Here is a 16,528-nt window from a genome sequence, read left to right on the forward strand (position 1 = left end):
TTTGCTGCATTGAGTCTTTGTTGCTGCACATGTGCTTTCTCTAGTTGTGGCGAGCAGGGCCTACTCTTCATTCTGGTGCTCCGGCCTCTCACTGCGGTGGCTTCTCTTGTTGCGGAGACGGGCTCTAGGTGCACAGGCTTCAGTAGTTGTGGCACGCAGGCTCAGTATTTGTGGCACACGGGCTTAGTTGCTCCACGGCATGTGGGATCTTCCTGGACCAGGGCTTGAACCCGTGTCCCCTGCATTGGCACGCAGATTCTTAACCACTGTGCCACCAGGGAAGTCCAAAAAAATTTTCTTAAAACAGGAAATAAAAAGTTATCATAAAGGAGGGAATTGGTAAACTGGACTACATTAAAGTTAAGAATTTCTGTTCATTAAAAAGCACACACACACACACACACAAAAAAAAAAAAAAAAAAAAAAAGCACAATTGGGACTTCCCTGGTGGCACAGTGGTTAAGAATCTGCCTGCCAATGCAGGGAACATAGGTTCGAGCCCTGCTCCAGGAAGATACCAAATGCCACAGAGCAACTAAGCCTGTGTGCCACAACTACTGAGCCTGTGCTGTAGAGCCCACGAACCACAACTACTGAGCCTGCATGCTGCAACTACTAAAGCCTGCACACTTAGAGCCCGTGCTCCACAACAAGAGAAGCCCCCGCACCACAATGAAGAGTAGGCCCTGCTTGCCGCAACTAGAGAAAGCCCGTGCACCGCAACTAGAGAGAAGCACACATGCCGCCACAAAGACCCAATGCAGCCAAAAAAAAAAACAGAAAATATACATTTTTTTGAAAAGACAGAAAATATCCAGTGTTGGCAAGGATGTGGAGCAAGTAGAACTTTCATACACTACTGATGAGAGTCTTAATTGGAACAACCACAGCAGTTTGGTAATATTTATGGAAGCTAAATATACGCATATTCTATGACCCAGCAATTCCACTCCTAGGAATACACTCAATAGAATGCATGCATATAGTCACCAAAAGACTTTTATAAAAATGTCCAGGGGGCTTCCCTGGTGGCACAGTGGTTGAGAATCCGCGTGCCAATGCAGGGGACATGGGTTCAAGCCCTGGTCCGGGAAGATCCCAATGCCACGGAGCAACTAAGCCAGTGTGCCACAACTACTGAGCCTGCACTCTAGAGCCCACAAACCACAACTACTGAGCCTGCTGTGCCACAACTACTGAAGCCCGTGGGCTTAGAGCCCGTGCTCTGCAACAAGAGAAGCCACAGCAATGAGAAGCCCACACACCACAAGAGTAGACCCCGCTTGCCGCAACTAAAGAAAGCCCACGCACAGCAACAAAGACCCAACGTAGCCATAAATAAATAAATAAAAAATAAAGTTCCGTTAAAAAAAATACTATAGAGATTTTAACATAGAAAAAAAAAATGTCCAGGGAATTCCCGGGCAGTCCAGTGGTTAGGACTCTGTGCTTCCACTGCAGGGGGCAAGTTTGATTCCTGCTCGGGAAACTAAGATCCCACAAGCTGCGTGGCCAGCCCACCACCTCCCTCCCCCCAAAAATTCATAGTAGTACTGCTATGTTCATTCCACTGTTCTGTTCTGTACTGTAACATTTCACTTCTCATTAACAATAGAATGGATACAGGTATTGTGATATATACATACAATGGAATACTACACTGCAACAAGAATGAACAACTATAATTATAAGCAATATTATTGGCAAATCTCATAAACATAATATTAAGCAAAAGAAGACAGAAACAAATGAGTATACAACTGTTCCTTGCTCTCTCAGAATGAAATTCCTCAGAGAAGTGTTCCCTATGTTCTCCTCTGCCTCTCCACGCATTGTTGGATGATTAAGTCTCTCTACTGTCAGAGTTCAGTATAAGGACAACACAATACATTCTTCAGAATCAGCTTTGTCAGGGGTAAGTGCTATCTTTTGGGGGAGGGAGAAAGCAAGAGAATATGAATATCATCAACTATAGGGGACCTTTGAAGTAGAAAATAAACAAACTAATTAAAATTGTATTTCAAATGAACAACATAACTACATTGAAGCATGAGGGTGGTGTGTGTGTGTGTGTGTGTGTGAGAAAGAGAGAGAACTAATTCAACATATACATATTCTAACTTTTGAACACACCACTGGCATTTCAGCAACAATGATAATACCTATTACCAAGATCTTGGTTTCTAAGCATCATTCTCCACCAAAAAGAACCAAGTTTCCTTGGATAAACAGCTGGTCATCTGGTCTGGGGCAGGATGGAAAATAGAAAACCTTAGAACACTTGTCCCAGAAAATAAAGAATTTTTCAAACAATGGTTGAAGGTGCTCCCTGGTCAAATTTGGGGAAATTTGAGCATCAAAATAAGTAATGATAATAAAGGAGTATAACTTACTGAATATAACAAAAATCTACAGGTTCACACTGAAACAAATAAGAAGAAAAAGCTCTTCTTTGGAGTTTTTTTTTTTTTTTTTTTTTTTTTTTGTGGTACGCGGGCCTCTCACTGCTGTGGCCTCTCCCGTTGCGGAGCACAGGCTCCGGACGCGCAGGCCCAGCGGCCATGGCTCACGGGCCCAGCCGCTTCGCGGCATGTGGGATCTTCCCGGACCGGGGCACGAACCCGTGTCCCCTGCATCTGCAGGCGGACTCTCAACAACTGCGCCACCAGGGAAGCCCTCTTCTTTGGAGTTTAAAGCTAATTAACAGATTTAGAAGAAACAATGGAAACAGAACCACTGTTTGGCAACTATCAGGCAAAAATCACTGATGAACATTAAAATTGGGGAGTGAAAGTTTGAGGGAGAGCAGTATATTTACATGTCTTGATCTCCCTGTAAGATATGTATTAAATACAAAGTGAAAAGTACTGATTTTACAATCGAGAAATCTGGAAGACACTATCTTTAACCACGTAATCAAAATTAAGATCATGAATAGTCGAACAAATGGACATCATGTCCCTCCTGTAAGAAGGTATTCATACAAAAATGTATAATCCAAATCTAGTCATGAGGAAGCATAAGACAAACCCAAAGTGAGGGACAAAATAAGTAATCTGCACTTTGCAAAAGAAGCAATGTCATTAAAAACAAATATTGAGGAACTATTCTAAACCAAAAAAAAAAAAAAAAAGTACATATTATATGATTCCATTTATATCAAACTCTAGAAAATGCAAACTAATGTACAGTGACAGAAAGAGTGTTTTCCTGAGGAGAAAGGGTGCAGGTAGGAGAGTAGGGACTATGAAGGGGTACAAGGAAATTTGGGGGATTAATGAATTTTGACTGCGGTAATGTTCATACAGTGTATATGTCAGACTTATCCAACTGTACTCTTTAAATACGTGCAGTTTATTATATGTCAATTATACCTCAGTAAAGTTGTTTTAAAAGTTTGAGGAACTATTCCAAATTAAAGGAGGTCAAAAGGATATTTTCTTATAGGCAAAATATGAATAAAGTCTGCGGGCTAGATAATAATAATGGTTCAATGTTAATTTGCTAATTTTGATAATAATAGGAGAGAATATCCTTGTTTTTCGTGTCTATGAAAAACTTACTCTGTTGATTCAGAAAAAAATATACACATGGGGAGGAGCTAAAAAGACATAAAGTAATATGATAAAATGTTATCATTTGGCTGAAAGATAAGCCAAATTCTCGATACTACTCTTGCAATATTTCTATAAAACTGGATATGTCAAAATAAAAGTTTTTTGTTTTGTTTTTAATAAAGAATGTGGTGCTTAGGAGATTGTGAGCAATAGCCAAGGTATTCATTCATTCATTAACAAATACTGGTTTTTCTCAAACAGATGGACCTTGACAACAGTGGCCACACTGCTTGCCAGAGCAAGTTTACAGAAATAAACCACATGCCAACATCTAAATTTCTAAACCTGATTATTTGAGTTGCAAATATATTCTTTTCATTTAACTAACAAGTGTTTATTTACCACCTATCACTGTACCAAGGGTAGATAGGCACTAGAAAAACAAAGTATCCTGGAATGAATCCGGGGAACATGCACAGATGCAGGTGTGGCACAGGGAGGGGTGAGTGAATGGGTGGAGTCTTGTCAGATAGGGAAAGGAAGAATATGTACCACGAGCAATGACACTGAGGCAGGATCATGCATGGTGAGCTTGGGGAAATATAAGTAGCTGGATACAGCTGAAACTTCAAGTATAATGTGAGAAGTGACAGCAAACAAGACAGAGGAGATCAGTCATGCCAAGATCTTGAATACTGGCACCTTCCCAGTGGTCCAGTGATAAAGAATCCGCCTTCCAATGCAGGGGACCCAGGTTTGATCCCTAGTCGGGGAACTAGGATCCCACATGCTGTGGGGCAACTAAGCCCACATGCCACAACTACTGAGCCTGCGTGCCTAAACTAGAGAGCCCACGTGCTGCAAACTACAGAGCCCACGCCCTCTGGAGCCCACACGCCACAGCTAGAGAGAGAAAACCTGCATGCCACAACTAGAGAGAAGCCCACATGCTGCAAGACCCAACACAGCCAAAAAATAAAGATAAATAAATAAATAAATATTTTTAAAGAAAATCTTGGTGTTCCATGCTAAGAAAGCTAGGCTTCATCTATAACTGGAAGGCGCTGAAAACTTTGCTCTATTTTCTTTTGTTATGAGTGAGATAAATTACATATACAGAAGAGCACTAAATGTATTAAACTACGAGAAACAGGGTTATAGAAAGAAAACTTGAACTGTACCTAAGGAGAACTGACTCAACACCCTGACTTCCCAGCTAGCTGGTACCCTCAACCCAGAGTAGAAGTGCAATAAATACTTGCTGATAATAAAGAGGACACTGAAATTGTCCCAGTATGAGATAAAGGCTCAACTACAGCTGGAGCCAAGAAAATGGAGAGATAGAAGTGCTCTGATGTTGCAGAACAAGAGATACTACGAGAGTGAGAGAAAGGCATTAAACATGACTGAATTTTCCATTTTGGGTGACCGTGTAGACAGTAAGCCGTTAACCAAAAATGTAATGCAAGAGGAGGAGCCAGTTTAGAAAAGAGGAGAACAAACTTGTTTATACCTATTAGAGATACAGTACCTTTGGCAACAATGTCTATTGGCAATGTTACAAATCAGGAGCTTACCAGGGAGATCACTCTGTTATAAAAATATGGCTACTTGCCGATGCAGGGGACACGGGTTCGTGCCCCGGTCCGGGGGGATCCCACATGCCGTGGAGCAGCTGAGCCCGTGAGCCATGGCCGCTGAGCCTGGGCGTCTGGAGCCTGTGCTCCGCAGAGGGAGAGGCCACAGCAGTGAGAGGCCCACGTACCACCAAAAAAAAAAAAATATGGCTACTAAGTGTTTTTAGATGTAAGTATGTAGACTATTAAGTTACTGGCCACATTTTGATCTACTCCCACATGTGTGAAGTGACTTGAGTAAAGAAGATAGTTAACTGCAGTAAGATTTATAATAACAAAATATTTTAGAAATAACTTAAATGTCATCAATACATGATTGGCTAAATGTCTGATCTCTTATTTGCAATGTGTCAATCAAATAGGAAGTCAGCATTTTTGGACAGATAATTTAAGTCCAGAATGAAGTAGAAAAAAGGTTGACTGAAATTAAGTTCATAATATTTTAAATTAATCTATTCTACTACACCCATATTCATAGTAGACTCAAAATAAATATAACTTCAAGCGAGTAATCTAAAAATCCTAAAACACCATAGCTGACAGGTTTTTTGTTTTGTTTTGTTTTTTTGTGGTACGGGGGCCTCTCACTGTTGTGGCCTCTCCTGTTGCGGAGCACAGGCTCCGGTCGCACAGGCTCACGGGCCATGGCTCACGAGCCCAGCCACTCCGCAGCATGTGGGATCTTCCCGGACTGGGGCACGAACCCGTGTCCCCTGCATTGGCAGGCGAATTCTCAACCACTGCGCCACAGGGGAAGCCCAGGTATTTTAATTAAAGCAAGTCTGAGTATTAACCAACCTCCATAAAATCCTTTAAACAAAGTCTAAGTCAACCAATATTTTTACTACCTTAGTTTCATAACTGTAATAATAAGTACAAATGTTTGTATGTCACTTTGGAGTTTAAAAATCATTTTCAACTTCTGATTACCATTGAATCTCAACAATCCTGTGAGCAGGTGAAAATCACAAGCCAAAAGTTGAGACGAAAGCTTTACCTTTACTATACCTCCAAGGCAAAGTTTCAAGATTAAAGATAGAGACAGTTTTATTCTTTCAAAAGGAAAGAAGTTTAATTCCTCTGGTTTCTCAGGCTGCAAGACAGTTAGTAACTTTGTGCTCCTAATTTTTAAATCTGTAACTCCCCAAAAAAGAAACACAACTAGCCAAAATGAGGCACAATGGAAAACCACATTTCATACCATTTCCCTATTCTTCATCAACACTTATGATGGAAAATCTTTATGTTCTAGTTTTCTGAGACAAATTCTAAAAATAAGCTAATGCATCACTCAGTGCACAAGACATACTTCAGGTAGGTCCACAAATTCCTACAGGCATCTTAAAGCAACATTTTACGAAAGCACAGGGATGTAATACAGAAGCAAATTGTCTCCACACAAATCACACTACTAAGTCTCACAGGTGTCCCCAGCCCCTTGGGTATTCACTTACCTCCAAAGGCACAATGATGGATGGCTTCTTTTTCAGTTCCTCACATTTCCTCTTCTTACAGATCTGATGGCTGTTCTTTCTATTCTTGCAGTAGGTACATTCACCACAATTGGTCTTCTGCTGGCAGGGCTCACAGACCCCACATCGCTTTCGTTTCTTCTTTTCCAAAGTAGGTAGCAAAGTTGTGTAGGAAGGAGAAGAGGAGGTACTGACAAGTGACACTGGCCTAGACACCACTGTGGTGTTGATGTCAACCATGCTGGTGGCACTGATCTGGGAGCTCCCTCCTTCCAATTTGCTAGGACTGGCCTGGGAGAGGTGGACAATGCCCTGTGAAGCATGGTGGAGTCCTCTCTCAGGGGCTATTGTGAACCCCTGAGTGTTAGCTGGCAGAAAGCTTATATGAACCTTCTTCTTATTTTCTATATTGTTTATAGCCATTGCGGGAGGTACCGAACTTATCTCTGAGTTTGATGATGGTTGAGGAGTGTGACCTAAGCCCGAAGGCAAAATCTGCATAGTGCCCTGGACCTCAAGCCCAGATGAAACAGTGCTCTGGGCCTCAGGCCATTCTGGGAAAGCATTACAGGTAGCAATTGGGTTAAGAGGAGCAGGAAGAAAGATATCGGGGTCTGAGGCAGTACCACCAACTATTCCCAGGACTTGTTGATTTAAGAGAGCACCAAAGACCTCTCCTTGGACTGGAATAGCACCAGGAATCTCTGGTGGGCCTGGGGTCTCACCCAGAGGCTCTCCATGAACTGGGTTAGCACCAGGAACTTCCCATTGATGTGGGACAGCACTAAAGGCCTGTCCTAGGACAGGGATGGTATCAGGAACTTCCTGTTCATCTGGGGTAGATTTGAGTACCTCTTGATGGTCTGGTTTAGCACCAAGGGTTACGTGTTCTGAGCCTGCCAAGAGGAGTTTTATTAATGAGGTAGGATACATTGACCCACCAATAGACAAATAGTTTCTAAGGTCCAATTCAGGTACAACCTTATTAAAGCTGGAGGTGGGGCAGCAATCATGTTCACTTTTGATGGGATCCAGGTAAGAATCAGATAGCTTAAGAGATTCTACTCGTGAACCCAAATCTTCTAACTGAATGCTGGGGTTTCCTTCAGAGGTTACCCTGAGGGCTGCTTTTTGGAGCAAAGGAACACAGAGAGTGTCCTGAGCAAACATTCTAGGGGAATCACTGATATCATTCAATGTCTCTCTAGAGAATAGTCCTTCACCACCACGTGTCCCTTCCAATGACCCAGAAAGAACCTCTGCTGCAGGGCCACTATGAATAGAGAGATTTATTTTGGAATCCTCCACACTTTGGGACCAAGACTGGGTTGTCTCTTGGCTCTCGTCTTTTATTAATGATGCATTTTGTATGCCAATTAGATTCTCTATATCAGGAGGGATTGAGGGGTCTTGCACTGGGACTGAATCACTTTCTGAGTGCTTTACTCCCATGTCAGTAAGTACCTTATAATCACACTCATGTTGCTTTCCTAGATTCTTAGGAGGTGGAACTTTCTTGGGTTTGGCTATGACCGCTGGGGGTTGGGAGAGTCGTCTGCTAAGAGAGGTGCTTCGGAGAGCCATTGTAAACCCATTGCAAGTTAAGGACTCTGGGTTCTGAAAAAGAACCTCAGTCCTATCCAAATTCATTCGTGCTGCTCCAGCTCTTGTCAGAAGGCTTCTGACTGGCATAGGCAGTTTGGGTTCTGTTTTCTTCTTAACACCTCTTTCTTGAATTAATTGCTTTAATTTTCCAGGGCTCACAGTCTTGACTGTCGCCACATTTTTGTTGGCTGGCTTAGATCCCTTCTTCAGTTGGCTGTTTTTCTTTTTGTTTAGATCTTCTCTCCTGACTAATTTGGAAGGCCTTGCATGGCGAGATCGAGACATAGCTACGGAGTAGGAAAAACTGAAAGGGCATGAGGAACAGAGTCATTGGTCCTTTGGAAAGTCTCACTTCTGAGGAGAATCCGGATGCACCATGGTTGTGTGTCAGTCGCAGGAGGTTTGGGTCTGAAATAACAATGACAAAACATTGGGAGTGAGTCTTTCTCCTATGCAGTCCCTCATTTGAAATAGAATATTTACTAATAATTATTAATTAAAATTAAGGAACTGAGAATATTGACTGCAAAAGGAAAATATAATAGACATAAAACATATTAAAGTATCCTATAAATCCTGGATTCACAAATAAAGCTCCTTTAACTTTAATTTCTGTGACAACTGATTAAGGTGATGAAGTTCTTTGAATAAGCTAAGCATGGGAGTTTCTTTACATTAGAAACCGCAACTATGGACTTCCCTGGTGGCGCAGTGGTTAAGAATCCACCTGCCAATGAGGGGGACACGGGTTCGAGCCCTGGTCTGGGAAGATCCCACATGCTGCAGAGCAACTGAGCCCGCACACCACAACTACCGCAGCCCATGCGCCTAGAGCCCGTGCTCCGCAACAAGAGAAGCCACCGCAATGAGAAGCCCGCACACAGCAACGAAGAGTAGTCCCTGCTCTCCATAACTAGAGAAGGCCCGCACGCAGCAGGGAAGACCCAATGCAACCAAAAAAAAAAAGAAAAAAAGAAAAGAAAAGAAACCACAACTATTTGCAGTTACATGTAGTTTAAAGCTCAAATCCTAGTCTTTACAAATATGGATACTTAAAAAGTTATCTCTTAAGCTCTTTCCTCAGCACATCACCATACAGGCAGAGGTATCATCTGTTGGACAGTAAAGCTGGTAAACCCAGAGGAAGAAGAGGCTTGTATTATCCAAGAAACTCTACTCTTTGGAGATCCAGTAACATTAATAACATATTCCAATTAACTATCCACAAATTTTGAGTTTTCTACATGTACACAAAAGTAGCATAAACTCTTGGGAGTTAGTATTTACAGATTAGGTTACAAATAAGACTCACAGGTCCAACAAATAACTGTTGAGTACCTCCTCTGTATGAGGAAAGCATTGTGGCAGGCACTGCCCGCACCCAGAAATGATGTCCCTCCTTCCTCTTTCACCCGACTTAATCCAAAGACGGATGGTTCTAGACTCCCTTCTACCAAGGGTCCCAAAAGTCTCATGATCAATGCCTAGGCAAAGAAATTGGAAATAAAGAGAAAATGAGATAATTAGAACAGTAAAGCATACTAGATAAGCAGCTATTATTTGAAAAGTAAGAAAAGAGGAGAAAATGAAAGGGGACGGACTAAGAGTCATCATCAGTTGCATTTTTGTCTCCTCAGATTGCCTACCCTGACCCCAAATAAGACCAAGCTATGAGGAAGAGTAAAGCTCACCGTACAAAATATATCAGTAGACTTCCTAAAGATCATGGAATCAAGAGTGTGACAACAAACTGGGTGAGGATTCTTCAACAGTTGACAGGTTGCTGGATTTGTAAGAAAATCTGGTGTAGGAGAATGGTTACCAAAAACTGGTCTGCAACCACGTGATCACCAGTCTGTGGTGAAATGAGAGAAAAAAAAAGAGGCTGAGTACACCTGCAACTAACACAACTATAAATCAACTACACTTCTATTTTAAAAAAATGAGGCCGTATAAAGTTTTTCATAAGGTGGAATTTATTATTATTTAATCATGCTTTCCTGTTTTCTCTCATTAAAATGTCCTTTCTAAAAAACATGGAGAAAAAAAAAAAAAATCAATTTTGGGCTTCCCTGGTGGTGCAGCGGTTGAGAGTTCGCCTGCCGATGCAGGGGACACGGGTTCGTGTCCCGGTCCGGGAAGATCCCACATGCCGCAGAGCGGCTGGGCCCCTGAGCCGTGGCCGCTGAGCCTGCACGTCCGGAGCCTGTGCTCCCCAGCGGGAGAGGCCACAACAGTGAGAGGCCCGCGTACCGCAAAAAAATAAAAATAAAAATAAAAATTAAAAATAAAAAACATGGAGAATTCCCTGGCAGTCCAGTGGTTAGGATTCTGCACTTCCACTGCAAAAGGCACAGGTTCGATCCCTGGTTGGGGAACTAAGATTCTGCAAGCTGCGAGGCTTGGCCAAATAAATAAATAAAGTAATAAAAGTTATTTTTTTGTGAAAGGGTGGAGATAGGCTTATTTTTTTAATGTTATTACTTGGCAAAGTAAAAATTTGACAGCCCTCTACCAATTCTCAAATTTTGGTTTTGTTTTTGTTGTACTCATCTGATCCTGGTAATCCTGGGATGCACTAGTTGGTTTAGTGGCTAGAGACGGTGTCACATCAGAAAACCCTGAATGTGAATCTGTGGTCACCAGCTGTGTCCTTCAGCAAACTACTTAACAGGAGTCAGTGTTTCTGCATCTGAAATGAGGTTGTTTTGAGATATCAATAGGCTCCTCTGAGGAAAACCTAGTGGTAGTGGTTTCATCCTTGTGATATCTGAGGTAAGAAGAAGGACTTTGGAATTAGGTAGACATGGGTTCAATTTCCAGATCAGAAACATTACTAGCCATAAGCTTAATGGTAGTCATCATTATCGTAGAACAAGTTTAATCCTCAGTCTGCCATATCCTGCAAAACAAGATCTACTTCTTTTGTTTCTGTTGTCATCTAACACGTTGTAGGCCACACGCTATAATAAAAGATCTCAGAGAACAACGTTTAGAGTCAAAGCATTGAGCCTTTAAGAAAGACTTTTAAAATAGACACTAGTGATAACATTAACCACAAGAAAAATAACATTTTGATAAACCTGTGCTGAATACAAATAGTAGGCCAGAGAATACTCCACTTGAGTTCTTGGTATCTAAGCTTATGGCTTTCCCCCTTTCCTTAAAAAAAAAAAAAAAAAAAAAAAAGTTTGGCTGCACTACTTCTTTGGCTGTGAAAAGCTGTAGGATATTTTCTCCAAAGACCATTGACTTTTGTACCAGCATTTTTAGAAAACAAAAGACATTCCAATTCTAATCTCCAGAAAGTCAGCAATCTTTATAAGGATGTTTTTTCGGATAACAAAAAACAATCCATTCCATTCTCTAGAAATTCAACAATATCTGTCTAAACATGCTTTAACTCTTATATCAGGATTACCTTGCTAAAAAAATTATTAAGAGCATATAATCTAAAATATTGCAATCAGCCATGAAAATTAAAATTCATATATGTTGCAAGTAATCTGAATATGCCAGAGGGTGTCATGGGATCTGCTTTTGAAAGTAGTTTATAAATTGATCTCTGTCTCATATATTCTTTTATATTTTTAAATGGAAGTGCTTTAGAAATCCAGACTTGTAATTAAGATAATGTTTACTATTCAAACCTTATCTCTTGAAAAAGAGCCTGTCAAGGAAATGGAAAAGGTATGAGCAACATGGATTGGAAAGATGTGGCCTCTTTGAATGGTAACAGCCTTTTTATGAGATTGTGAAAGAGGCCAATGACCCCTGAAAAACCCAAATGCAGGGAAGAAACCACTGGGTACCACCCAGCCAAAGAAACAAAATAAGGACTCCCACAAGATCTTAATTTTACTTGGCTCCAATGATGAAATGTAACCCCCTTTTGTAAATAAACTAAGTTATCCCCAGGGCTGGGGGGGCTGGAGTCCATTCTATTATATAGATCCACATTTAAATATGGAGTTATCTGCACAGATCTTCTGAAATTTATTTTCCTTATTAATTTGTAAACATTATTAAATGCTTTATTTCCTTTTTTTGTGCTTTTATTTACTACAGAGTGTTTAAGTCATAGAAAAATACATTTACAATTAAATACTAATTCCACTTCTGTTTTTCATTTCTGATGAAAACTGAAATTTCAATATTTCTCAAAATCAGTTTTATTCTACTAGAGTATATTCAAGAGTCTTAGTGCTACTGAGGTTGCTACAGGATAACATGATTGGAGAGAAAATAAGAGAATAATGTCCCTGTTTATCAAACATATATAGGAGGCCCAGGAGGGGGGAACCACATGCAATTAACTGACACTATCCTGTGAGTTTTTGTTTTCCTAGAAGAGAAAACAAAGTGAAACAAACAAAATTCCCAACAACTGTGGGATGCAAAACATTACTTAACTAGTCTTTTCACCAGAGGGCACCAAGATCCCTAACCTATAATTAAAAAAAAAAATTTTTTTTTTCCAGGAGATATGGGCCAACTCATAATTTGAAACATGAAAAGAGATGCCAGCCCAAGGAAGAAAATACAAGATTACAGAGAAAGTGGAGAAGTGGCAAGATCAGGCCCCAGGGCCTATGTAAGGATCTGCTAATTATTCACACATAATTTAAACATACCTAACCAAATTGGTCAACAAACAGGATCAGACTTTTGCCTCAATATTATCTGAGCTTACTAAGTAGTCAGCCTTTCCCTAAGGTCTTAAAAACAAAAAAGCAATTATTTGATGTGACCACCTTGCCTGGAAACTGAAAAGCTGACTTCATAAACTGTATCAGTTGTCTGTAAAGGACAATATCGACAGTACCGTGTCAGAAAAATTCTCTCCCACTTACATCCCCCCTCCTCCTTCTGGATCTCCCAAAGTCCCCTGGTCAGGAAGTGGCTGAACTGATATATCCATCCAGCCCACATGTCAATTTAAAATTATACTGCAATCCTTCCCACCACCAGCAGTGGCCAAAAAAGTAGTATTTGCATACATAGAGCTAGTTGCAAAAGAAACTCTGATTTAATAGTCACTCCATTCAGCTCCTTAGAATTTAAAGGCTACTGCACTTGACTGAGAAATACAAGACTTAAAACATTTCTTTTTAAAAGGCACCACCTGGCTTAGTTTCCTCCAGCAACTTAGTTCTAAAGGAAGAGGAGGTGGGCGGGCTGCTTGCAGTTCCTAGATAGTTTTGTACCACAGGAAGTGTGAGAGCCTTCGGCACATGGAAAGGCTGTGGAGGGAAACTCACTAGAATGCCAGCAGATTTAGTCAAAGGCTCCTTCCATATGTAAAACACCCCTGCTGCCCTGCAGAGAGCGAAGAAAAAAAGGCCAAAAAGGGCCACAGAAAAGGGAAGGGGCAAGTTAAACGGAGATGGAATGACCATTCCAAAAACAAGAAAAGCATAAAACACGTGGGGAAGAAGAGGAAAAAGCAGAAGGAAGAAAATGTCTAAAATGGAAAAAAAAAAAAAGCCAAAAAGTAGAGGAAGGGGAAGGGCTATATAGTAATAAAGCTAGAGTATAAAAAGACAACTGGGATCAAAATGCTGAAGACTAAAGGTAGAAAGATGGAGGGGGTGGAAAAAGAGAAACTTAAGTGTACAGAGAAGGAAAAATACAGAGGCAAAGAAGAGGGTGGGGGAGGGGAGGGACGAACAAGATAAAGAAGATTGGAGGAGGAAGAGAAACAAAGGGCAGGGACAGAGGTGATCCAAACCTCCAACCGAACAATTCTGGTAGACCAGAGCTGGGAGCCATAGTTAACCCTCATTAAAATGGTAAGCGGTGATCCAGGAGTTCTTAATCTGAGCTACCAATCTTTGCAAAGAGATACAGACAGTATACTAACAACTCTCGTACTTGATTCGGAAGTTTAATTGAAATCATAACATTGTTTTAAACACTGTCATACATTGACAACCAACCTAATTAAGATCTCTTAATTGGGGAGGCAAGGGACTTGGACTTTAACCTGTATAACTCATACAAACCAATAAAACCAATAAAATCAGGAAGCGCACCCAACATCACGTTACCTGAGGCTTTTAGTTCTTAGAAACAACGCTGACCAATCCCCAAACATCTCCTTATCTACACACCCGCCTTGTTTAATTGTAGACAAAATTCCTAATATGCCTTAAAAAGCTCTCGCCCTAACTGGTTCACAAACACCTTTTCTATATTCATTTTGGCATCCTGAGTGAGGACTGAGGAAGCCAACGTTTTAATTTTACTCTTTAACGTTGAGATGGGGAGGAGAGAAGGATGGTCCCTTTTCGGTTCAGGGCGGACCTGGGGTTGCTACCCTGTAGCACCGCCCTGCAACTCAAGTGGGTGCAAGCGCTCAGCGCACCCTGCCGACACTAGGTTGTGCACCTCATCTTTTCCTCGCTCAGGGTCTTGAAACACTTTTCAAACATGTCTTTATAAACTGATCCTTACTATGATATATCATGCAGCTCATTGTGTGCCCGAGAGTGTTACGGGGGAGGAAAGAGGCACTGGAGCGACCTGGTTAATTTGGGAGGAGGACGAGTTGCCGGCGGGGGAAAAGACTCCTAGTTCAAGCGATATCTGTTCTCTTGTTGATACATTAATTTTTATTGGGTCAGAAAAGCCCAATCTGTGTTCCCCATTACGGTGGAAAGTCTACAGGGGCAGGCCAGCAACTCCCCGACCACTTTCTGTAGAAATTTATGGACTGCACACAGCCCTTGGGAGCCGAATCTTTTGGGAGTGTGGGTGAGAGGGAGGGAGGGGAGGGGAGGAAAAGGAGAGAAGGGTGAGGGGGAGACGGCGAGAGACCTAGCCCAGCCCCGGGCCCTCACGTGCCTCTCGGCCGGTCCCCGGCACCCGGCTCTGCGGACCTCTCACCCTTGGGGCCCGCTCCGGGATTCCGCCCTAGTGGGACTGATGCGACGGCAAGCCAAGCGCGTTCGGCGACCGCGGGGCGCTCGTAAGAGTTTTTAGAAGGCCATTTTGACAGAACACTGTTCTATTCCTCCACTCCCTTCTTCCCGGATCAGCGTTAACTCCAGGTCAGCCTCTGGCAAGACTCTCCTACCACCTCCACTCCAAAAGCTGCGTCCCCGAAGCCCCCTCCCGGAAAAGCTCCAGGAGGCAAGTGCCAAATGTTTTCTCCAGGAACCGGCCCCCTATATTAGCATAGGGGAGGGAGAAAACTTGTCTGGGGGTACGCTTGAGCGTGGGACAGCCAGAGTTGCCCTACCCGCATCTGGCCCTCACTCTTCCCTCTCCTCAGCCCGAGGCGCATCAATCGCCGGCCCAGTCAGGCATCACCCCCCGAGGCCGCACTTGCCCTCCCCCCGCAATCCGGTTTCCAAAGGAGCCCGGGGTCCTACCTCGAGGCGCTCCAGCTCTCCCCACCCGGCGCCGCAGCCGTGTCCTCCGGCCGGGGGGCATTGTTTGCCACCCGCAACAAAAGCGCCCCAAGCAGCCCTGGGTGGGGGGGTCGCCGCGGGGAGCTGGCCCACCCCCGCGGCCCCGGCGGCCCCGCGGACGCCGAGCCCCGGCCCACGTCCAGCCCCAGCGGTACACTGCCCCTCGCAACGCCTTCCGGCCTCCGCGTGTGGCTCCCCGGACCCCTGCCCTCTGCCCCAACCCCAACTCACCACTGGCCCCCTCGGGCTCCGAGGGCTGCGCGCGTCCCCCCGGCTCCAAGCCTGCACCAGCCCTCGGACAAACTTTCCAACTTGCGCTCGTCCCCGCAACTTCGGAGCCCAGGGCCCCGGCGGGCGCGAGGGGCGCGGGTGGGCCCCGGGCGAACACCTACCGGCTCCTGGCAGGGTCAGGGCCCGAGCCCCCGGGGTGGGCGACTGCTTCGCGAAGGTCCACAGCGGAAAGGCAGGTAGAGTTGCATGACTGGGGCGGGTCAGGGGGGCGTCCCGGGGGGCAGACCCGGGAGCAGAGGGCCCAGCGGCTGCGCGCACAAAGCGGCGCGGGAGCGGACTGCGCTGCCACTCCCCGCCAGGTCAGCCCCCCGGAGCAGCACTGTCTCCCCAGGACAGACCTCAGGGAGCGAAGCTGGGGCTCTGCCTTCCCTGGACCCTGCACTACTGAGCGAGAGGCAAAACGCGAGCTGGATTTCCCCAAACTGGAGCTGGACTCCTCTCTCGACCCTTACCCCTCCTCTTGGCCCTCCTCTCTCTTGACATTTTTTTTTTTTTTTTTTTTTTTGAGGTCAAAGGAGAGTATTGAAGAGGGAGAGCGTTGTCAACGTTTT

The 16,528-nt window shown here is 43.6% G+C and overlaps 1 protein-coding gene across 2 annotated transcripts in view; it reads right to left on the bottom strand.

Moving 5' to 3' along the window:
• TET1 (tet methylcytosine dioxygenase 1) overlaps positions 1-16,311 on the bottom strand; it is a 138,834-nt gene extending 122,523 nt beyond the window's left edge. For both annotated transcript variants that reach the window (XM_059052655.2, XM_059052653.2), the window contains exons 1-2: positions 16,079-16,311; positions 6,649-8,679 (exon numbers count right to left, since the gene is read on the bottom strand). In XM_059052655.2, the coding sequence (XP_058908638.1) occupies positions 6,649-8,556 (1,908 nt within the window). In that variant the 5' untranslated portion in view covers positions 8,557-8,679; positions 16,079-16,311. The remainder of the gene's footprint in view (positions 1-6,648; positions 8,680-16,078) is intronic.
• Positions 16,312-16,528: the final 217 nt, after the last annotated feature.

Source organism: Kogia breviceps, chromosome 2 (assembly GCF_026419965.1).
Source record: "Kogia breviceps isolate mKogBre1 chromosome 2, mKogBre1 haplotype 1, whole genome shotgun sequence".
NCBI lineage: Eukaryota > Metazoa > Chordata > Mammalia > Artiodactyla > Physeteridae > Kogia > Kogia breviceps.